The sequence below is a fragment of the Tetrao urogallus genome, assembly GCF_951394365.1.
Source record: "Tetrao urogallus genome assembly, chromosome: 5".
NCBI classification, from domain to species: Eukaryota; Metazoa; Chordata; class Aves; order Galliformes; family Phasianidae; genus Tetrao; species Tetrao urogallus.
The window spans coordinates 45,981,769-46,004,552 of record NC_136818.1 but is presented as its reverse complement, the minus strand read 5'-3'; the positions used below and the strand labels follow the sequence as shown (position 1 = coordinate 46,004,552).

Here is a 22,784-nt window from a genome sequence, read left to right as displayed (position 1 = left end):
CTTGGGTACCCCAGGAGCTGTCAGAAAGTTCGGGAAGAACAGCAGCAGCGTAGGGTCACAGCCTGTTCTCACTCACCCTAGACAGGAACGGTGTCTGAAACTTCTACTGCAGCCCTGCTGCATGCTGAGAGCTGGGGAGGAAAGGCAGCACTGCCAAGTGTCAGAGAAGCACCGAGTCAGAGCTGGGCACTGCCCCAACCCTGGGCATCCCAGGAGCCCAGCCAAACGGCTGCTCGCTAGGTTACACACTGTGCTGCACCTCAGCTAGAATGAGAAACACACACAGAGGCAATCAGGAGCAGAGCCTGGAAATGCCAGCAAGGTTACTCTCCAGCTTGTGGCAGCTCTGCAGAGCCCTCAGCATAGGGCATCACCAGCAGGGCTGCGAGCCAGTGCTGTGGGAAGGTTGTGCAACTGCACCCAGGTGTGGGTTTGCCTCAGAGCCCTGAGTGAGTAAAAACACGTGGGTATCACTCCACACCACATCCCTGATGGGAACAAGAGCGTGTCTGCTCACGTTGAAATGAGAGGGACATTTTCTTCAGAATGAGCAGAGGTCATTGCTTCTGTGAACAGCCTGTGCATGGCCCACTGCCTGCGTGCAGCTCCACAAGCTACTGGCTGATCTTCCTGTGGCCCAGGCAGACACGTCTGCTCCAAATTCTTCTTTTCGTACAGGGTTAGAGGTTCCACAGTCAAGGACGTGTTACAGGTGGAGCAGAGTAGGCAGTATGAGAGCTGTGGGAAGGCCAAGATAAGCTGCTGACAGCTGTCAGTAGGGGCCCAGAAGTACAGGGAGGAGTGGCAGTGGTGACAAAAAGGGAAAAAACAAGGCTCAGGGACTTGCATTAAACCAAGACTGGAGCACTGCTACATGGAGGAAAGAACATAACTTTATTTAAAAAAAAAATAATAATAATTTAGCTCAAATACAAAGAAGATTGCCAAGGGTTGAAAGAAGCAGGAAGAACGATATTTACCCCCAGAACTTTGAACAGACCGATTTCATTCTCTTTTGAACAATACTTCCAGTGCCCCTCCCTGCCCACAGCTCTGCTCAGGTCCTCACCTGAATGAAGGAATCCTGGCTCTCGGGGCTCCTAGTAACAAGCCAGAGGAGAAACAGAACCAGCCTAAAACCAAACGCTATTCCTACCTCCAGAGTTACCACAGAGATGCAGAAAGAGAGAAGAGCAACACCAGCATCTAAACCAACGCGCAATAAGAAGGGAACAGCTCACGTTCCTCCCTAGAAGTCTCCCTACCCATGCCCCACTCCCAGCATCCTGGCCAAGTACTTCCACCCATGCCTGAATTCACATCCCCGCCCACCAGTGCAGTACACAGAGGTGTGCACATCGGCCTTCGCAACAGTCCTCCCTCCCCCCGGCTCTTCTCATCCAGACCTGCTCATCTCTCGCCTCTCGCTGTGCCTGCGTGCCGTACATTTCTTGGCATGGCAGCAGCTCGTTTCACACTGAAGGGATGTGCCCTAGAACACACTGAGCCACTATTGCAATTTCTTCTGTTCTGTGAAGTGGCCTCTCACACAATTGCCATTCTGATAGACAGGGCTGGCTGCCTTCCTCCTGCACCACACCACAGACTTGTAGAGGACAAATCCCATGCTGGCCAGGCACAGTAGGAGGAGAGCCAAGATGTCCAGGCAGAAGTACTCGTACAAGGAGAGGTCGTAGACAGCAGGGCGGAGGTACGGTGCCCCGTCATGACGGAGGATGTACTCCAGCCAGTACACTGTCCTGTTGAGAGCGTGCATCGGTGTGTCCAGGTGCAGAGCAGAGATGAGTTTAGCTGCTTTTCTGTAGCTGCAAGGGAAGAAGACAATAAATCATTGTTCTGACAGGGGCTTCAGAGCTGAGAAGTGGCCTGATCCATCCAGCGGTGCTTTCGATGAGCAGGTGTTTCCTTGGGCCAGAGGAGCATTTCCTCCATGATTTCCTTTGTATCTGCTGTGAAAGCCACTCTGATGGCAGAGAGCATGTTACACGTTAGCAAGGCTCCCTCAGTTCAAGTTCCTCAGTAGGGGGGCTGCTGAGTGACTGCAGGCAGATCGTAGGTGTCTAAGGTCAGCCTGTGCCAGTATACCTCGTCCAGCAGCAGTCACATCTGGTGACCGAGCCAAATCCTTCAGCCTGCCAACTGCTAACACCCTAGCTACTTACTCTGAGGTCAGTAGTAGGGGCTCCTAACAGCTGATTTAAAAAATTATAATAATAAAGCTCTTGGATGGCACTTTAACCACTATTTGCTTCTGTCATATTAGGTGGTGAGTGCACTGTGTCACAGTGCCACAGCAAATCTCAGAAAGGCACCAGCCCCTGCATACAGTCACCACCAAGGAGGAGCTCGATGCACCTGAACACCTTACCTGGGGTCAGTGATAACCGTGACAACAGCCTGGTAAAGCTCCTCTTCTGTCACACTGTTCCAGTCCATGAGGATACCCATGCCCTTCGCCTGCACTCTGGTCATGATGTCAAACTGATCTCCATAGAATGGGAACCCCACCACTGGCACACCGTGATAAATGGCCTCAAATATTCCATTCATCCCACAGTGACTGACGAAGGCTTTCACATTGGAATGGCCTGCAGGCAGAGAAACAGCAGCAGGTCAGTGTCTTCTGCACCAAAACAGGGCTATCGGTGGCTTCTTCAAGGCACACAGTTTGTGTGCGCTTAGTGAAAGCCAAGCATGCTGAGCAGAGAGATTGAACATTAATCTCTGCAGCCCAAAACTTGCTGGACACAGCCAAGAGGAGGTGGGAGATAGCAGCCGAGGTACAGCTTCAAAACAGGTGTTAGATGAAGATCAGGTGTTAGACTTAACACCTGATCTTAAGGTGTTAGATTACAGATGGTACATGCAACAAGTGAGAGATTTTGACCCATACAGGTGCTGTTTTCCTTGTACGTCTTTGCTGTAGTTTGGACATGTTGCTAGTGGCATACAAGTACACACATATACACACACACACACACACCTTGCCTTACCTAGCAGGTCGTTTTGGGGCAGCCAGTCCATCATCAGTGTGTTCTCACCCAGGTTTCTTGGCTTCTGTCCGAAATATCTGTAGGGTGAAGTCAAGAACAAGATAGGAAAAGACACACATGCAATTACAAATTCAATCAGATCAAGAGAGGGAAAGGAAACTGTGATTTTCATCCAACTGAAGTTAGAAGGAAGACCTTGCCCTCCTCACCTCCACACCACCCGCTGTGGGAGGCGGGCAAAGGCGCCAGCCATCTTTTCCACCAGGTCAGTGGGAAGAGCTCGGATCCCAATGCCAAAGGAGACGACAACAACACCTGCATCTGCTCCTTCCACCCAGAGACGCAGATCCTGTGGGTAAAACACACACAGATGCCTTGAAATCTTATTGGAGAAAGGCCCTCCCACCTGCTGCCTCTGCCAGCAGAGACCAGCCTATGGAAAAGATGAAGCCAAATCCATCTCTTTTTAACTGGGGAAGCAAGGAAACTAGGAGACATCAGCCAGTACAACTGCTGTGAAGCAGGTGAAACATTCTCCTATATGCTCTGCTGGGCACCTCTTGCTATGGATTCTGTCTGCTTTCAAGTTCCCCGTGTACCAGCTCACCATCAGAGACATTTTAGGGAAGTTTCTCAAATTGTCTTTGAATATGATACTTTCTTGAAACAAACAAACAACACATTGTCTAAGAACATGAAGGGTAAAAAGAACACAAAAACTCACCCTGTTTTTAAGAAAACAATTAAACCAGAATTTTTTACTAGCAGTACCTACAATGTTGAGTATCATAGGTATATAGGAGTTACAAAGCAGATTTTAGTGTTACTCTCTGGGGATGTTTGCCCTTTCTCAGGTACTTTGGGACTTGAGCCTTTCTTTGCAGAAGAGCCCTAAACCCCACCAGCAGCCAAGAATCACAATGATTTCAAAAAAGGGCTTTGGTTTCTCACTTCTCTTGAATCCCATGTTTCCTTTTGAGTAATACAACTACTAGAACTGTTAAGGAAGAGGAAGTACTAGCTTGGCTTTGCTGGATAGCACTTCAGTGACTCACGAGGCAGAGGATTACACTGTCCATTATAGTTAGGCCTTCACATCTGGCTTTCAGAAATAGTATTAAAGTTGCTAAGGGAAGTATGATTGACCACCAAAGATGCTTAACTCTCAAATACATATCTATATTCCACTGTGCCCTAATTAAAGGAACTCTCTGCCACGATGTTTCAGATGAGGAAATAAATCCTTTAATTATATAACTCAGCTCCTGCAGAGATGGGAAATATCTTAAGCTACACCTAGATCGACCAAGCGCCTCTCTCCTGTTGCCATCCCATCACCTGGGTATCAACCTGCCCACCTGCCTGCTGCCACCTACCACCTGGCTCTGGACCTATCTCCATCACTCTTCCCTTGGGTGCCCTGGGCTCTGAAAGCCATGAAACACATGAGTAATGCCACAGCAAACAACTCCCTTCTTTATAAGGCAGGCGTGTATGCGTCCAGATTGGACCAAGCTAATGTTTTGCAAGATCTGCAGGGCAGTCACTCTCTGACACAGATCTTGGAGCATCCTACATGAATTGCATTACCTGCACACTGTGTCACACTGGAAAGGGTAACGTGCAGCCATACTTATCTCAAAGACTTCTGATTCAAAGCACCTAATCTCATTTCCTCCTTTTAACTTCAAAAAGGGAATCCACAGTCACAACTAAAGCTGCCATCAGAGACCTTCACAGGCATTTAATCAGGTGAAACTTGAATCTTATCTCTATTTCAGTCTATCAGTTGGGACAGCAGGACAACCCAACTGCCTCAGTGCTATTATCCAAGCCTATTTCCCCACACTGTTTGTAAAAGTGGTAAAGCAATGAGAGGAATGGGAGACAGGTCCTTCTCCATTCCAATGCTGTCCTTCATTTGGAGGCTTTATGGGTTTGTCCTTCTTAATTTATTACTGGGGACAGAGAGGTACAGATCAGGGAAAGCCTCTGGGATGCCTGGGGAGTTTTCCTCAGGGCTGGCACTTAGAAAAGAGAGAACAATACATCTTGGTTTTGTATACTTTGGGACTCCACAGTGAATTTGATAAGAAAATAAACACAGCTCTCTGCTATTTCTTAGGGCTACCTGCTTGTAGGCAGAAATATCTTGTGAGAAACTGGATTAAGGAAGAAATTCTGGATTCATTTAAGGCAGTGATGAAGCAACAAAGACTGATTGTTCTTCCTACTTCCTCTTAAAACCTAGGGACAGTTTACTTGTGAACTACTTCCAAAGAAAATACTGCCATTACAGGACACATCGTTTTACACTGATAACACAGCTGATTCCTTCTTCAGGACAGACAACTTAACTCAGTACCCTTCCTGCAGACCCACAGTCCTCAGTGCTCCCAGTCTCCTTACTGCACGCTGGCACCAAAACAGCCTCACAGCACTTACATAGCTCTACAGAAGATTTGCACCAAGTATCTCCCCATCTTAATAGGCAACCATGGCTCAAAGCTTTCCTGCACTTACCACTGGAAGAGGCTTTGCAGGCTCAGCAAGGATGCCTCCTGTGAAAATGACATGGGGGAGTGTTGGCCGGGGAAAGTCCAGCACCACATCATTACAGAGGAAGAAGAGGCTTGATCCATGGACAAGATCTAGCATGGATATCTTGGGCTCCACCCCATGCTTCTCCATGAGATGTTCAAACTTGGGGAGGATGACCAGCTTTGTAGCCACACGAGTGATCATGTAGACCAGGAGATTCCAAGTCCTACCAAAGAAGCTCATCCTGTCAGTCATCAGGGAGTTGAACTCAGGGACATAGGCAACGGGGGAAGTGGCACCAATCTCTGCTGGAAACCAGAAGCCAGTGGAGATCACAGCATATTTGACACCGAGGATATGAGCCAGGATAAAGCCACACATCTCATTGGGATCCACCAGCAGCAGGTCAAAGTTCTCATGCCGCAGTTTCTGCAGGAGGGTAGAGTTTCCCAGCACAAGGTCACAGTTTTCCAGGTACTTCTCCAAAAAGGAGAACATCTCCAGAGAGGTCATCTTCCCTTGGAAGACACGCTTTATCTTCTCCTGCACCCACGCATCTGCGCTCTGCGTGCTGAAGATGCCCCAGTATCTCTGCACGCGGAAGGCAGGCAGGTGGGCTTCTACACCCCGAGCCTCATGAAGCAGCAGCACGGGGTCATGGCCCCGCTCAGTCAGTGCCTCTGCCACACGCATGAAGACTCGTAAGTGGCTGTCAAAGACGATGGTGGGCATGATCAGCAGCTTGGCACAGCGGCATGGCTCCAGGCTGAATGCAGCCAATAGGAAGAGAAAAGCAGCGGGGCACGGTAATGCCTTCATCTTCTTCACTGCAAGGAAAGACACGTGCCATTTATATGGTATGAAAGGCTCGGCCACACGCTTGGACAGCTAACAACTGAGACTACAGCTGCAATCCAGAAGCTCCTAAGGTGGGAGAGGGGAGCAGCGGGGATTTCACTAAAGGGAGGAGAAAGGAAAGAAAGCACAAATAAAACCAACAAAAATGTCAGATACTAGGGTGTACGACATGTGTTTTCCAGAAATTCAGAGCCTCTTTTCTGTGCCCAAGAACAGGTGGGCTGACTACAGAGAGGAGCAATCAGAGGGGCCCTGTGGAGTCACAGCACCAGCTAGGGCACCTGCAGCTCCATCCCTGTTCATCACTACAGGATCAGCACAGCTGAATTTCATTTCTATTTCTGCCTGCCTCCGAGACCTTAGTGGCTGTGCAAGCTCCCCAGGAGGCCTGCACAGCCCAGCCAGACAGCATACTCTGCCTTTGTCATTGCAAACCACCATGCTTGGTGCAGAAAGGGCAGGAGAGAGCCCAGCAGGACTAAGGTAAAAACCTCAACCTCAGAAAGTACAGAAGGGGTCTGGGTGGAGAGCTGCCCCCTCCCCAGTGATGGATCAGCTGTGGGAAATCAGTGGAAAAGGCTGGAAAGGTGAAACAGGTGCTGGAATATCCATGCAGTGGGAAAGAGCAATCCCTGAAAGCAGTCCCGGAGACAATGCGCAACACCCAGGGCACACTGACGCCCCTTAGTCACACTCCTACAGCTGTCACCCCATTCCCAGTTTAGTGAAACACACAGCATTTCTCTTGTGTAAGGGGTGTTGCTACATCACTGGAAGCAAATGCGCCTCACCCACACCTCATATTATTTTGGGAGAAGAATTACATGATAATTATTTGGGAACAGTCAGAAGCAGAGCCGTGTCCTGAGGACCCAGTTCAGACTTGCTGGGAAGGGGGTGGGGAAGGAGTTACAGTGGGAACAACTGTAAGTGGATGTAGGACAGCCTCACACACTAAGCCCCTAAGGGGCTACGGGGATGTGGTGAAGCAAAATGGGAACCAAGAGAAGCACCATAAGAAAAGCATTCCATCCCTCTGCTAGCAGGAACAGGCTGGCCAAAGCCAGCAGCACGGCTGCAGGCCCTGGGGCACCTCTCTGCACTGCCTGTGCCCAGAGAGGCACCTGTAGGCATTGGTGCAGCCCAGCCCTCCAGTTGCATGAGCACAACTCCCACAGCCACCTCTGGACTGAGATCAAATGGTCTTCAGCAAGAAACCACCAAACAGTGGGGTTCTGGAGTGCAGTCCTGCTGGGGGTGGATTCTCTGCTTCTGTGGTGTGGAAGTGTTGGGTTAGGGGCTGAAAAATGTGAGAAATAACAATGAAAGGAAAGGGAAAGGTTTGTGAGGAGGCAAAATACACCCTTCCCTTTGCATGACAAATGTTCAGCAAAATCACACAAACTGCACAGTTATCACTAAGAGCCCAGGATGCTTCCATTCGGGCTGAGATCAGCTCTGTGCACTATGTTTGACAGGGAAGGACTTCAGCATTAATGGAATATATTATCAGTGTAACTGAAGCAACCAACAGCCACAGCTCCGAAGACAGATGATTCTTTTTGGGTGCTTTGTATCAGGCTGAAGCACTAAAACCTTCAGCAGCAATCAGTCCAGGTAGATGCCCACAAAGAAAGGGTGATGAGCAAATATCCCGTAGCAAGAAAGCTGTGCTGTACACCTCTCCTTACCCCTCTAGTATTTTCTGTTGCCTGGTTCCTGCCTAGGAGTGGGAAACCCAAATGCACAGGGCTCCATTATTTCTTCCTCTGCTTTGTAGTCTCCACCTCAGTCTTGCCCACAGTATGAAGAAGTATTTTTCCCTGTAAACTTCTCAGGAATTAACAAAGCACCAACAGAAATCTTCACCTGAGTGCTCTAAACTCCTAGAACAGGAAATCAAAGTTTGCCTCATCTGCTAGGTGTAATCAGAGAAAACAGCAGTATTTGCCACCACCAGGCTGATGGCAGCCACTCAGTTGTGACTAATGGATGGAAACACAAGTCCCATGCAGGCAGGCAGCTCAGAGCTGCTGCAGGACAGCATTGTGTTACCAGTGGGAGCTGCCCTGGGAAATCTCTGGTGAAAACCTAGAAGATACAGTGCTGAACAAAGCCTTGTCTTGTTTTGTTGTTGTTGTTGTTGTTTTTATAATGCTGTTCACCTGCAGAATGAGCAGTGTGCAATGGGTCTGCTCAGAGCAATGAACCTTCCTGGCGTTTTCTGTTTGACATTCTCATAGCAGCCACAAGAAGTTCCAAGAGCGAGCAAAGCCCACATCTCCTAAAGATCAGAGGGAAAATCATACCAGCAACCAAGCTAACAGAGCAACCAATGCCTTGCACCACTTCCACACAACAGCATCAGAAGCTCATCAGAAGCCCCTCCTCTTCTATTTTGGATGGAATGATGCAGTCCTGAATCAGGTTAGAACTTTTAGGACCTGGGGCCATTTCCAACAGCATTCCTGGGTCATTGAGGTGGTACAAAGGAAGCTGTGCAGGCATGGTGGGAATCTGTGAGCCAGCAGCAGGTTGGCAGCCTGTAGCTCACAGCAGGGAACATTGGCACCAAAGAGAACAGATTATCCTTAACAACCAGGAGGACAAATTAAAGTCTGTGTGTCAGTTTATCACACTGATTAACACACTGCTCCAAGAACTCAGACTGCCCAGTGGTGCCCAGCAGCACACCTTTGCTTTCCCTCTGACCATACACTAAACCTGCCCATGTAATGGGATAGGTTTTCCCACTCCGTATGCACAGACTTCCCAGGTGCCTCCTGTCGGGGTTGGAGCCGCTCTGTAGCACTGCCTGCTTCACCAGCAGGCTTGTAGGGAGGCTCTCCTCTTGTTTGCAACGTGGTTGCAAGACCAGAAGCAGCTGAGATGAGGCTCTCTGAGAGCATCAGGGACAGCCAGCCAGAGCAGCTCCCAAATATTCACGTGAGCCACATCTTACAAGCACACATAACAGCTCGGTGCACGCTTTGGGCTAAAAGAGGGTTGTAGGATGCACAGGTTGAACAGGTTCCCAAGGTTGCAGAGGGAAGCAGAGGGCCAGGAGAGCAGAGAGCTTCAGAGGAGAGGTCAGAGGGATGGGAGGAGTGAAAGCCTACCCAGCACTGCTCTGTCATTTCGGCTCCTTGCTTTGGAGGAGCACCACATTAAAAGGAAGAAGTCATTAAGCATCCCAGGAGGTTGTGCAACCTGTGTAGGAAGCACCTGGGATTGATAAAGCCATGCCAGACAAGTTGGGCCACGTTTAGCAGAATTACAGAGGCAGAGAAGCTGAAGATAAGACTCAGCTTCTGTAAAATCACTGACGCCTCCACGTTAAAAATAAAATAAAATAAAGTTAAATTAAAATAAAATAAACAAAACAAAAACAAAACACACACACACAAAAAGCCTACTTGGCTCTAAGGATACAGCAGGAGTGGAATGGAACCTAGCCGAGCTACCATCAACTAGGGCTGGAGTGGAGGAGGAGGAAGGAGGGTAGGGAAGGTGCCCCTGAGATGCGGTCAACGAGAGGAAGATGCTGTAAGAGGCACTGAGGCTCAAGCGTCAGTGTATCCGGGCTCCGATCCGCACAGTGAGGCGGGCACCCAACTCGCGCCCTCCAGCAGCCCTGTGAAGGCGGAGGGGCTCCTGCAGCGCCTCATCCCTCCCACCGCCAGCGGAGCGCTCGGACACCCACGGCGCGGCGCCTCCCCCGAGGCTCTCTTCCCGCAGCTCTCCCCGGACCGGCACCCACCTGCACAGAGCCGCGGCCCGAACGGCACGGCGAAGGTAAGGGAGCGGCCGGCGCCCGCCCGCCTTCCCCTTTCATGCCGGCCGGCGGAGGGTGCGGGCGGGGCGGCCCCGGCCCCGGGGCTGCTCCGCTCCGCCACGCCCCGGCCCCGCCAAGTTGGGCGGGAGGAGCGCCGGGAGGGCCGTCCCCGCGGCCGTGGGTGGGCAGAACCGGCGTGCGGGGAGGGGGCGGCGCGGGGGTTCCGCAGCCGCACGGGCAGGCGGGGCCGGGAGCCCTCTCCGGGCTGGGATGGGGGCAGGATGGTGCGGCAGGGCTCCCGTACCGGCACCGTACGTCCCATGGGAGACCGTCCTGTCTGTCCTGTTCGACGTTAATCGCGGCTCCACTGAAGCCGAAACGCCACGTGGGAAGCGGGCTAACTCGGGGACGGCGGCAGAGCTGCGATGCAGGCCGAGCTTGTCCTGCAGCTCCAGAAGCAGTCTCCCCTTAGGAGTGCCACAAAGCACTGCTCAGTCGGTTCCAGCGGGGCCTGTGACATTCTGCGTGTGCTGCTGCGACCGCGGGCGGCGTTACACCGCCTCCTCCTACAGCGCGTTCGAGATGGAGGGCAGTGGTTACGGACTGACTGATGGATGGCATTAATCACAGCATGCCAACCAGCGCGGTACTTCTCTCCCGGCCTTCCCTGAAGGTGCAGCACGAGGTGCAACACCAGCACTGCAGCACAAGACCTCCAACAGGCCGTGCTCTTCAGGGCGTTCCCTTACCCTGAGCAGGCTGTCACAGAGCAGGAAGGCATCAAAGGGAACACAAATTACACCTTTAATAGGTATCCACGTTTTCGAGTTGTGCCAATTCTTACTCCCACAGGTTGGAGCTACCTAACTTACATTGCTAAACACCATAAGGTCAATCTGGCAGCAGCACTGCAGGAGAGTTGGTGCAAGGGATCTCAAGAAGTCTCAGCTTGTCTTGACATCAGTAAATAACCTTCTATCTTCCATCCTCTCCAAGTTTGCTGCAGTAGCAGCAGCACCCACTAGCCAGCTGCACAGGCACCAGTCCCCTCTGCAGGCCCATTACATCCAGCTGAACACCCAACTCCAGCCCCAACAATTGGGTGCAAACTGATGCAGTCAGCCTTAGTGCTGCAGCTTTTACAGGACCCAACCCTTCCCACATCCCACCAGCCCCCCCACATCAAATGCACAGATTACAAAGGCAGCAATCTTTATTTTTGGAGACACTTGAGTACCCACACATAAAATACCCCAAGCACAACAGTTTTTAAAAAGTGTCTTTCAGCAGTTAGAGAGTTCAAACAGAAGAGGGCAAAATAAATGACAAACTAAAATGATAAACTATAAGCAAGGTTTTGTTCGCATCCCTAGCACAGGTAAAAATTCTTCCCACCTTCCTTTGGCCTCCAATGTTGAATGCTGTGTGATATCTGTGGCCCCTGCCCTCCCCTTCTCCCCCCCAGCCCTCTGCACAGTTGCCGAGGATCCAGCAACCAGCCCAGTTGTGCAAACCCCAGGGGAAGTCCTGAAAATGCTCATGGAAACAAGTTGCAGCATCTGCACATGGGGTTGGGTCATCAGTTGCAAGCAATGCTGAATTATGAGACATTGCTTTGCACACAACTGTGGCTTCCTGCAGCAACAGGGCTCTCCTCACTGGCAATCCCCTGGGAGGGTACAGAAACAGCCTCTAAGGGGCAGCGGTGTCACAGCATGGGGGCAAGGCAATCTCACAGCCCACTGCCTCTTTTCCCACAGATGTTCTACACTGTTCAACCCATACTGGCTATGTGCTCAGCATACTGCTCCATAGGCTAAAATTAACTTAATCCACCTAAGAGGGAAATGAAGATCTCTCAAAAGCAGCAAGCCTTCAGATCATCTCATTGCTTATAAAATCTCACTTCCTGCTGCAATTACTGAACATGAGACTTTACTCACACTACACAACTTGTGGTGCAACACAACACCAAAGTATGTGCAATAAGGTGATGGGAAACTGGCATTTTGCTTATTCAGAGGGACTTCACAAGTAGAAAAACGCTGAAAGAGAGCAAGTGATTTAACCAAAGCAATTTAAGGCATTAATGTTACATTCATCTCATCTATGATCAATTGGTGTGGCACAGTACCAAGTAAGCACAAACTGGCACATTATATGCTCAGAGAGAACAGAGTGGTGCCATGCTGCAGTTGAAGCTTCTTTGGGAAAAAAAACCCAACTGAAATCACAGCAGAAAGCAGAGCTGGGTTTAAAAAGCTAAAAATAAACAAAAACCCTCACTTTCTCCTCTTCCTTAAGCATTCCCGCTGAGCCAAAGACACTTCTTCCAACATGACAGCAGGAACTGTTGACTGTATTGAGGCTATCTCCACTCCCTGGCTAGATTCCCAATGTAAGCCTTACCAGAAGTGCCACAGTAATACAGTAAAGACCTTGGCCAACTTGTAACTCCAAGCCATGCGATTCCTCAGCTACTGAGATGAATTTACTCTCCTCAACTACTCTTGCCAGTACCCTCAATAGGAAATGAGGGAAGAAGAAGGTAAGAGTTTATTGCAATACAAAGCAATCAGAAAATAAAAACCTGGACACGCTGCAACTGTGAATTTGAAATGTCAGATATGAGTGGAGATCACAGCCACAGGATTCAAATGGGTTGCTGCTCTCAGGGTAACCAGCCAAAGACAAGTCACAGTACTTGCAGCTTCACAGGTATCCAAGTTAAAGTAGCCGAAAAAGAAACAGTGGGTTAAGTTAGAGGGAAATAAATTCTCCCTTTTACTAGATGACAGGAAACTAGAACAAAACAACAAAACAAACAAAACAAAAATTACTGTAAGTCTTTTAAAATAAGACTAGAAAATTTAAGTCTTGGAGGTCACCCTAGTGGTGTTTAACACCAGCTCAAGGATGGTTTCATACGAGGGGCCTAAATCAATATTAGATAGAAATGAAGGAAGAAATCGTCCAACCATTCTCCCACACCCCCATACGAAGCTGCCTGCCCACAGGGGGCTGTGGAAGTTTGCGTTCCAGGACGGTTTCATGTCCATAAAATCCACGTGCCCATCCAAGTGATTCTGGTGAGCAGATGGTTCACAAATTTTCAAGGAAACATTCTCATTCGCTTTCAAACTTGACTGAATTTACTTGGGTTGATATAGTGCCCCCACAGTAGCTGCCTCGTTTTTTCTTAGTCTTCTCATGGCGAAAAGATTTGCCCTTAGTGAATTTCAGGATATTGTTAGCCTTCTCGCCCCAGTCACCAGCTGCTCCTTTCTGTAAGGGATGAACAGGGAGAGGAAGAAGAAACTCCTATCAATATTCAAGAGAGATGAAGCAACATTGTGCCCTTCATCGTGCCCAGTAAGTGCCAGTGCAGAAATACTGGAGCTGACAATACTCTTGTGCACTCCTCCAGCCAGTGCTCGTGCAGGGCTCATGCACCTCCTAACAGCACCTCCTGGTGGAAAAAGTTCCCATCACATGACTGCTCAAAAATCTGCTCTGGAGACCTATATTTACACAGGTCAAGTGTTCCCCCTCTGAGCACCACCTAACCATACCTTTGCATCAAAGGAGTTATCAGCAACACGGGCATCCACCTCAATTTCTTCTTCTCTTACACGTCGGAAAGGAGAAGCTGCCTGTTAAAAAAAAAAAAAAAAGGCACACTAAGCACATATTAGCACATATCTTCCCTTAGGGACAACCTCCCTCCCTCTCGGTCCCTGTATGGGTCACCTAAAGCCTTAACAATTTCTCAGATTCATTATATTTTCCATTCTTCAGATCAGGTAGCACAGGGCTGCTCCTCTGCAAGCACATCCAATCAGCCTTTGCCACAATAACATTATGTATATTAAGTAGGGTTCTCCAGACAAGATTCAAGTGCTTGAGGAAGGAGCAAAAACATAAATAATTCCTATGGCTTGAGCCCAAAGAAAAAAGAAATCCCACAAAAGAACCCTATTGTTTTAGCATGCAAAGATGCCTCTCCTGCCAATCAGCAGCTTGCTCTCACTCACCCGTTTCACTTTCGGAACTGTATGTGGTGTTTTAGGTTTGTTCTTTGCCTTTTTATTGTCTGGTGTTTCTGACTCCTGAACAACTTCTCTCTTCTGTTTCTTCTCGACTATGCCTGTTAGAAGTAGCGTAGTAAAACTTCAAGTAATTGCAATGTGGAAAAAGACAATGGCATCTCTCCCCCAAAATGTAGTCTTGAGACACATCAATCTCTACATTATCCCACCAAAAAACAAAAACAAAAAACAATCAAGAAAAAACCAACAACCAAAAACCAGACACCAATAGCTACCCTGAGCAGCAAGGATTTTGCCATCCTATCTATCTAAATGGGTGATCATCAACTTTATGTAACTGAGTACCTCTACATTAATGATTTAGTGAATTTGAGAAAGTTCTGTCAGTTAAAATCTGCCAATTCTTGGAGTTGCACAGTAAATACACAAGCACATCTCCAGTTCATTGTGAGCGTTTTCTGTCCTGTCTATACAAAACCGAGATTGTGCACTGGGGCTACACCTGTGGTGATCCATTCACAATACAGATTGAGGTCCCCCAGCAGTCTGCATAGTGTTACTAATAACTAATAAACGCACAGACAGCAACTAATAACAACTGTACAAAGTGGGTTTCATGTCATCATAAATTCCTCTGCCAGGAGATACATAACATAGACAAAAAGGAACAGTAAATTAAAAAGTGGTTCTTCCCTCTCTGTACTGCACCAGATAGCATAACATAACACAGAAAGTAGACTGAACACCATTTAAGAAAGGCTCCCACACATGTTCAGCTCTGTAACATATTGACTGATGATCCCACTTCCCAGACCGTAGGCAATACCTCCATTTGCTTTTCCTTTCTCCTCTTCAGAACTGCTTTCACTGCTGCTACTGCTGTCACCAGCTGGCTTAGACTTCTGGTTCTTGGCTGCTGGTGTGGATGCTTTTGCTTTCTCTGTGGAGGCAGCAGTCTGAGAAGTGTTTTGTGCCCCTTTCCCAGATTTTTTGGGCTTCTCATCCTCTTCGCTGGAACTATCAGAAGAGCTACTACTGCTAGATGCAGCTTTCTTCCCTGCAGCTGCTTTTGCTGCACCCGTAGATTTGTTAACTGGTTTCACTGCTGGTTTCTTTTCTTCCTCACTGCTTGAGCTCTCGGAGTCAGAACTGCTTGCTTTGGGCACTGGGATTGGTTTGGACACTGGCTTACTTGTTTTGCTAGCTAATTTAGTTGGAGGGGCTTTCTTCTTCTTCTCCTCCTCAGAGCTGCTGGAACTGCTATCTGAATCAGAGCTACTTTGTGCTTTCTTTGCAGTAGCTCGTGGCTTCTTTGCTGCAGGGGTTGCTGTTTTACCTGCAGGTTTCACAGGCATCTTTTTGTGAGAGCTATCAGAATCTAGAATGGAAACAAGAATTCAAGACTCAGCCCTACTCCTTCAACATGAAGTTAACAAACTCAGTGCTGTCACAGTACACTTCTTTAATTGATTGAAACAACACAGCAGTGGGCAATCCCTATCCAAATGCAACCTCACACCCTGGCTGGAAACACAGATTTCGCAAGTACAATACGCACACAATAATTCTTTTTTCTCTTATCCCAATACCTGAGCTGTCTGAGGAGGAGCTGGAGTCCTTCTTTGCTTGTCCAGGCTTGGCAGCTGCTTTTGCTGGTTTGGAAGCATTCTTTATCACAGGTTGTTTAGCTGAGAGCTTACTCCCTACCTTCTTCTCATCTTCAGAGCTAGAATCTGGACAGAAGTAGTACATTCTTTCAGTTAATAACCTTGGGGTACAAGTTACTTTAGTAATGACATGTACGTAACTCATGAGAAAATAAACAGTGACACCGGTGGTGGCTATGTGTGGAACCACAGATAACTTGCAATAAGAAGCATCTGATGAACGCTTCCCAAGCGGGCAGGGGACAGCACTCATCTTTGCACCTATCTTCCTTCTTGGGAGAAGTGAACACAAATAGAAATTTAAGCTATTTATTAAAGCATGCACAAAAAAGCAGATAAATATTTGCTAAATAGGATTCATATGTTAAATATATCTTATTACATATAATTTATAGTAAGGGACTGGAAAAGAAATTGCAAATATCACCAAAAACAAACTCAAGAAGAAGAAACATTAAGAAAATAATCAATAAAGATCAAATAACAGGCAAGAAATTAAGAAGGCAGGAACTGTGAAGAGGCAATAGGACAGGAGCTCAGTATTCTACTTGCTATGTCAAAGGTGCTTAGCAACATTCCACTACTGAGACTGGAGATTTCTGTGCACAATTACACCTGTCTGACAGTAACCTGGAACACTACGCTTGATCTATTCCAACACCTCTGAACACCTTCTTCACAACAGTAAACAAATCACTGTTCATTTCTGAAAAACTAGACAATAACAAACAGAAAACACAGATCTCCTGACACTTGTTAAAGGATCACACAGTCTAGTGCTAGCTGTCTGCAGACAGACAGGCTGCTAACACTCACAACCCTACTGTAGCATTAGAAATGTTGAGATAAACAAATCAGGAGACCTTTAAACAGGAGGAAAAAAGCATGGTATGCTGGGCCGCATTAGAAAGCAACTTTATCCATTTATTTATGGATAGAATTAAGCTTGGTATGGTGGTAGTAGGTTTTCCTATCTTATTTTCAAAGCTTCTCTCAAAGCCCATAACAGGATAACAGAAAGTGAAAAACTTAAGATATGGACACAAGATTAACAATGAACCTTCCTGGAGAAACAGAGTGCCTCCACCCTTCCCACCTGGCAACACAGTCTCTCTGCTGTGCCTCATGATCAGGATGTGCCCTGCACAGCAGGCTCTTTCTCAATTTCACAACGTGTGGAGATCGCGAAACTTTTAAGCTCATATACTAAAGGTTTTTCACAGATACACCACATCAAACCACCTTAGCCAACAAAAACATCAACAGAAAACAAAATGATTTCTTGAATTACCTGAGTCACTGTCTGAACTGGATTCAGCCTTCTTTGCAGTCACAGCTTTGCTTTTTGGGGTAACGATTGTTTTAGCTACTGCTGCTTTGCCTGCAAGAGCAAGTCTAAAATTAATACACGTCATATTTACACAAAACCTTTGTACTGACGTTCAAATCTTCCCAGAAAGTTCCCTGTTCAGTATACTAGTAATTCAGTCAGCACCCTAGAAGCCAAGCAAGAACCTGGCCAGTTTCAGCAGTGGGCCTGACTCATCCTCATGAAACAAGATCCCTATGACTTTTCAAACCAACATGTGTAAATAACCCAATCTGCACAGTCACATACACTGTGTTCTGTTTGAGATAGCTTCCAATTACTCAGAAATTTCCAGAGAAGCAAATAGTAACACAGACTTGTCATATGCCTTTTTCATGGAACCGAAAAGATGGCCATAACACTGATTACACTGTGTAACAATTTCTTCTGAAGCCTCCTGCTCACAACATACCCGTTCCTCCCTTTGGAGGCATCTGTTCTTCCTCATCACTACTGTCTGAAGAGTCACTGCTGTCAGCCTTTTTCACTGGAGCCTTGGCAAGAACTTTCTTTGTCTGCACAGCTTGTGGTGGTGGTACAGCACTGTACTGACCTGCAGAGAAACAGCATTTGGATGCCCATACAATAACACAAGCAGCATATCTAAGATGCTATAGTTAGAATAAATCACTTCTGCTTCTTGGTTCCATTTACACCTCTCTTTTATGTACAAAGATATCAGCATGTAATTTCAAATGTTACACTTACTTCACTGCTACCCACTGCTTCTACTGTAAGTTTAGCTACCCTCTTAGGGAACACTAAGAGCACTATACTGTATTGAACAGAGACTCGTTTAGTCCATCAGACCATCCATAAGACCACAACTTAACAGCCCTGGATACTTCAGGGAAAAATTAAAACAATTTAAAAACTGCAGTTACAGGATAACCAAATTACAGGCAAATGAATTCCCAAATCCTGACAGACAGGAAACCTTTAAGGGCCTTAAAAGGCCATCTGAACAGTGGATATGCAGACAAGTTAGCCGAATCTCAGAATCTCCACCACTTTCCATCCTCTGCTGAGAGAAGGTCCGAATTTTAAGCTTACTCCCAAAAGCACACATGAAAAAAGCTGCTATGTTTCTGGTTCACAAAACCAGCAGCACTTAGAAGTTTGTGTGCAGCAAAATTTGCCTTTGGCTGTCAGCTGTTAAGTCCTGCCATCCTAAAAGAAGTACTCTCCCACATAGAACAATGGTATCTAGCATTTACCAGACTTTGGCTTTTTTTTTGCAGGTGGCTTTTCATCATCTGAACTGTCAGAAGAGTCTTCACTACTTGAACTTTCCTTGGCAGGTTTGGTTTTCCCTGGACATGACTGTGTGGCTACAGGTTTGGGCACAGATTTCTTGGGAACAGCCTTAACACAAGAAGGAAAGAAATACAGATTAAAAAAAAAAAACCAAGCACATGCTATGGAAAACTTGGGTGGACAGTTGGATGCAAATCTCTAACTATATGTCTCACTTAAGAGGCAGCAAATTTTGAACATAAAGGAAGAAAATTAATGAAGATTCTCACATGCAAATTTCAGGAAACACATGAGTATCACATCACGGCCACTATGCTGTTATTTTCTGCTACATAAATTCTTAACTGAGAGCTAATCTGGCTGAAGAGCACAGGTAGCTAAGCACAGAGAATTGATGCAAAATGAATGTACAAGGGAGACTATATGGTTAAAATATAAGAAGACATTTTCCTGTAGAAGTAGCAGTGGAAAGTCAGGGCATGGACAGGACATGTTAGGTCATGTTCTGCTAGGAATGTTACACAGAGGGCGGTGAGGACCTGGCAGCAGAGAAGCTGTGGATACCCCATCCCTGAAGGCCAGGTTGGATGTGATCCTGGGCAGTCTGATCTGGTGGGTGGCAACCGGCCCACGGTATGAGGCTTGGAGCTCAACGATCGTTAGGGTCCTTTCAAACCTGGGCTATTCTATAATTCTATGGCATAATCCCACCATAAAAAAAAAAAAACAAAAAAACACACAACTGTTTAATAGCCATAAATATTTTACTCAGCTTCCACGCAGTATGTGCACATACTCTGAAAGACAGAGATACATCCAGTCTTACTACGTTACTATAGCACTTTAAAACTCTTTCAAAGTCCAATTTACCTTTTTCTGCGCAGCCTTTTTCTCATCAGAATCTTCACTACTGCTGCTACTGCTGCTGCTGCTTGGTGCTTTCCCATTGACCACTTTGGTGGTTGCTTGAGCAGCTTTATTTCCTTTTGGGACAAGTGAAAAGCAATACTAGAACATATGCTCTGAGAAATGAGGAGTCATTACATTCAGCATAAAGTATCATAAAGAGAAAAACACGGGAAAAGATAATAAGGAACCATTACGGTAAGTACTGTAAACTTCTTATTCTTACTCTTCTTCAAGTTTAGGGATGATTTTCTGTAAGATGTCCACTCTAACTTATTAATACTTCCATGACCAAAGACTAAGTATTGTTAACGTCTTCCAGCTCTGCACTTCAGGGGAATACACTGATAAAAGCATAACATAAGCAACTAAGGTTGCTGATTGCAGCTACTTATGCAAATAATACAGCCTTTATGACCTGATGTTTCATTTATGACTTGATGTTTCATTTACAATCAGTTCTACGCATGCTCCATGTCAGAAGTAGACTGCTTGAGAATAAAAATGGCAGAGACAGCAGATTTGCAAACTATGTTAACAGGTATGCCTCACTCCTCTAGCTTTTTGCGCACACAGACTCACAATATGCAATAAGGGAGATACCTGCTTTAGGTGTCGCTGGTTTTGGTGGCTGTTTCTTTGGTGCTTCTTCATCTGAGCTGCTTGAGTCAGAGCTGGAGCTCTCTGCTTTCTTCTGAGGCTGGATTTTGGTTACAGCTGGCTTTACTGCAGGTTTTGTGCCTTTCTAAACGAAAGGAAGAAAACTAAGTAGCCCTTATAGCAAATAAAAGAGGCTAATAAATGGTACACGTACAGGAAGTTTAAAAAGCTGGAAACCTCACAGCCTAACAGCTGGTGTCTGAAAATCTCTGAATAATGTTTTTGTTTCCAGTTTTGCTCTGGGAAGCCTCACAGAAGCACACAGAATATGTTCTTTACTCTTCAGTCTCCAGTTCTTCCCCTTCCAAAGAAGGACAATCTGAGACTAACACTGGGTTCTCTTCTTTCGGGGGATCAGACAAGTTCAAAGACCGAAAACATTGATGAGGCAACCTTGGTTTGCCTCTTCAAGTGTAATACTATTTTTCCTGCCTCTCCTTGTCAAGACCATGGCAGCAGTGAAAAAGGAAAAGAGAAAATTCTCTATTTATACATGCATATAAGCTGTAAATAATCTTTCTCTTAAAAAAAAAGAAGAAAAGCAAGCACTGATAGTCTTGGGAAAAGAGCCATGAGCAAACATGGATGTGAAACAAATAGCTGTTAGACATGAAATTAATTTTTCAGAGGATCCATCTAAGCAGTACACTGTCAATTGCAGAAACATCTCATTACATTGTATCTCCAGAAGTCCAGGTTCTTTGCAGTTTATGAAAACAAGCTCACTGTCACTAAGAATTTTGGTGGTCAAATTTGCTATCATTCATCGTTATCTAGCATGTAGTAAAGAGGCTAGAAAGGAAGGCTGACCTTTGCTGGCTTCTTCTCCTCCTCCTCCGAGTCCGAATCATCACTAGAGTCCTCGCTGCTGCTCTTCGCTTTCTTGGCTGGAGGAACTGCTTTTGTCTTTGTTACAGCTGTTGCTTTAGCTGCAAGTAAAGGAAAAAAATACATTGATCAGCTAATCCACACTTCCCACACACATATATCCTGTATTAGTATTATATCACGTTAAAATGATCTATTAAAGTCAGTAAACTATGCCTGAAGATTGTAACATTGACCCAGGCTTCTGTTTGCAATACACAGAGCAGTAGAAGAATCCAAAATAGTTCTAGATTCATCCATCCCTTATTACTCACATATTTAAGAGCAGACTTATCAGCAACAACACCCCACATAAGAAGCACTCCCACAAACTGAGAGAATATTGAAATTGCCATCAATGCTGAATACCTTCCAGCATCAACAATAAATCGCTGCAGACTTCCAAAGGGAACCACTGCAGTACTGTGCTACAGATTTTAACTTTTATCTACATAACGAGCTCATGCTCACTGGGAATTGAAAACGTACCACAAACAGAAATGGGAAGCGCAGGCAGTAGAGCTGCCAGGAAGAAGATTGAGGGATTGAGTGCATCCTCAGTAAGTTTGCAGATGACACCAAGCTGGGAGGAAGTGTTAATCTGCCTGAGGGTAGGAAGGCCCTACAGAAGGATCTGATGATAAGTAGCATCAATGTGTTGAGGCCAGCTCTATGAGCTTCAAGACAACCAAGCAACAGGTCCTGAGCACTGACTGCAAGAACCCCATCGCTACAGGTTTGGGGCAGAGTGGCTGGCAAGTGGCATGGAGGAAAAAGATCTGGGGGTGTTGGCTGACACTTGGCTGAACCATCAATGGCATCCTAACTCATATCAGAAACAGTGCAGTCATCAGGACTAGGAAGATCTCTCAGGTAAAAGTGACAATAGAATGAGAGAAAATGGCCTCAAATTGTGCCAAAGGAGTTGAGGTTGGATATTAAGAAAAACTTCTTCTCTGAAAAAGTGGCAATGCATCGGCGCAGACTGCCCAGGGTGTGTTCAAAAACACAGAGCTGTGCACTGAGGGACATGGTTAGTGGGCATAGTGGGGGTGGGTTGATGGAGTACATGATTTTAGTGGTCTTTCCCAGCCTTTACAATTCCACAGCTCTAAGACCAGATCGTGACCCTGCTCCCTGACAGTAGCAGAATCGCTTCACCTGAGCCACAGCCACCACGCCATACCCAGAGCAGGCTCAGGTTCCCAACCCAACGCGGCCCCTTTCCCCCTCACCCGGCTTCTTGGCAGGCGGGGCCGCCGCCTCCTCCTCCTCCTCACTGGAGCTCTCACTGCTGCTCGAGGCAGCCGTCCGCTTTGCCTGAGGCCCGTTGGACACGAGCTTCCTTTTCCTGGCGGCAGGAGACCTGCAGGGAAACAGACGGATGGACGGAGCTCCGGGGAACAGCCCCTAGCAAAAGCCCCCCGCCCCCGAGCAGCACTCACTTCACCCAGTAGCTGAAGATGTCCAGCAGCGAGGCGGCGTTGGGGTCCTGCTCCTTCTGCGGAGACACGCGGATACGCGTTAGCTGCAAGTGCAGGGACACGCTCCACATCACGCTCCGCTCCCTCCCCTCACCCTCCCTTCACCCGCCCCGGCCCCGCTCACCGCCGCCGCCTCCTTGGCGAAGGCGCGCGCGGCGCCCTCGAAGCGGTTCTCGCGCAGGAAGGCGAGCACGAAGGGGAAGAGGTCGCTGGGCACCGCTCGCCGCTCCGCCATGCTGCGCCGCCACGTGCCGCCTGCGCGCACGCGCACCGACGCGATGACGTAACACCGTACGTGCGTGCGGCCGGAAGCCCGCGCGGCGCCTCCGCTGCGGTC

General features: G+C 47.3%; 2 protein-coding genes across 2 annotated transcripts; both read right to left on the bottom strand.

The window, feature by feature from the left end:
* Positions 1 to 1,510: 1,510 nt before the first annotated feature.
* LOC306946862 (2-hydroxyacylsphingosine 1-beta-galactosyltransferase-like) lies at positions 1,511 to 10,248 on the bottom strand (the record flags this gene model as incomplete). Its single annotated transcript, XM_079535965.1, has 6 exons — positions 1,511 to 1,826; positions 2,390 to 2,609; positions 3,015 to 3,091; positions 3,224 to 3,363; positions 5,538 to 6,377; positions 10,174 to 10,248. 6 exons carry the CDS (start codon positions 10,246 to 10,248, stop codon positions 1,511 to 1,513), a joined length of 1,668 nt encoding a protein of 555 aa, XP_079392091.1.
* Positions 10,249 to 13,314: 3,066 nt separating this feature from the next.
* Positions 13,315 to 22,682, bottom strand: NOLC1 (nucleolar and coiled-body phosphoprotein 1; the record flags this gene model as incomplete). Its single annotated transcript, XM_079535816.1, has 14 exons — positions 13,315 to 13,473; positions 13,761 to 13,841; positions 14,223 to 14,335; positions 15,064 to 15,615; positions 15,827 to 15,970; positions 17,196 to 17,285; positions 17,686 to 17,826; positions 18,491 to 18,638; positions 19,401 to 19,513; positions 20,040 to 20,181; positions 20,907 to 21,025; positions 22,199 to 22,329; positions 22,409 to 22,464; positions 22,572 to 22,682. 14 exons carry the CDS (start codon positions 22,680 to 22,682, stop codon positions 13,315 to 13,317), a joined length of 2,100 nt encoding a protein of 699 aa, XP_079391942.1.
* Between the last annotated feature and the right edge of the window lie 102 nt (positions 22,683 to 22,784).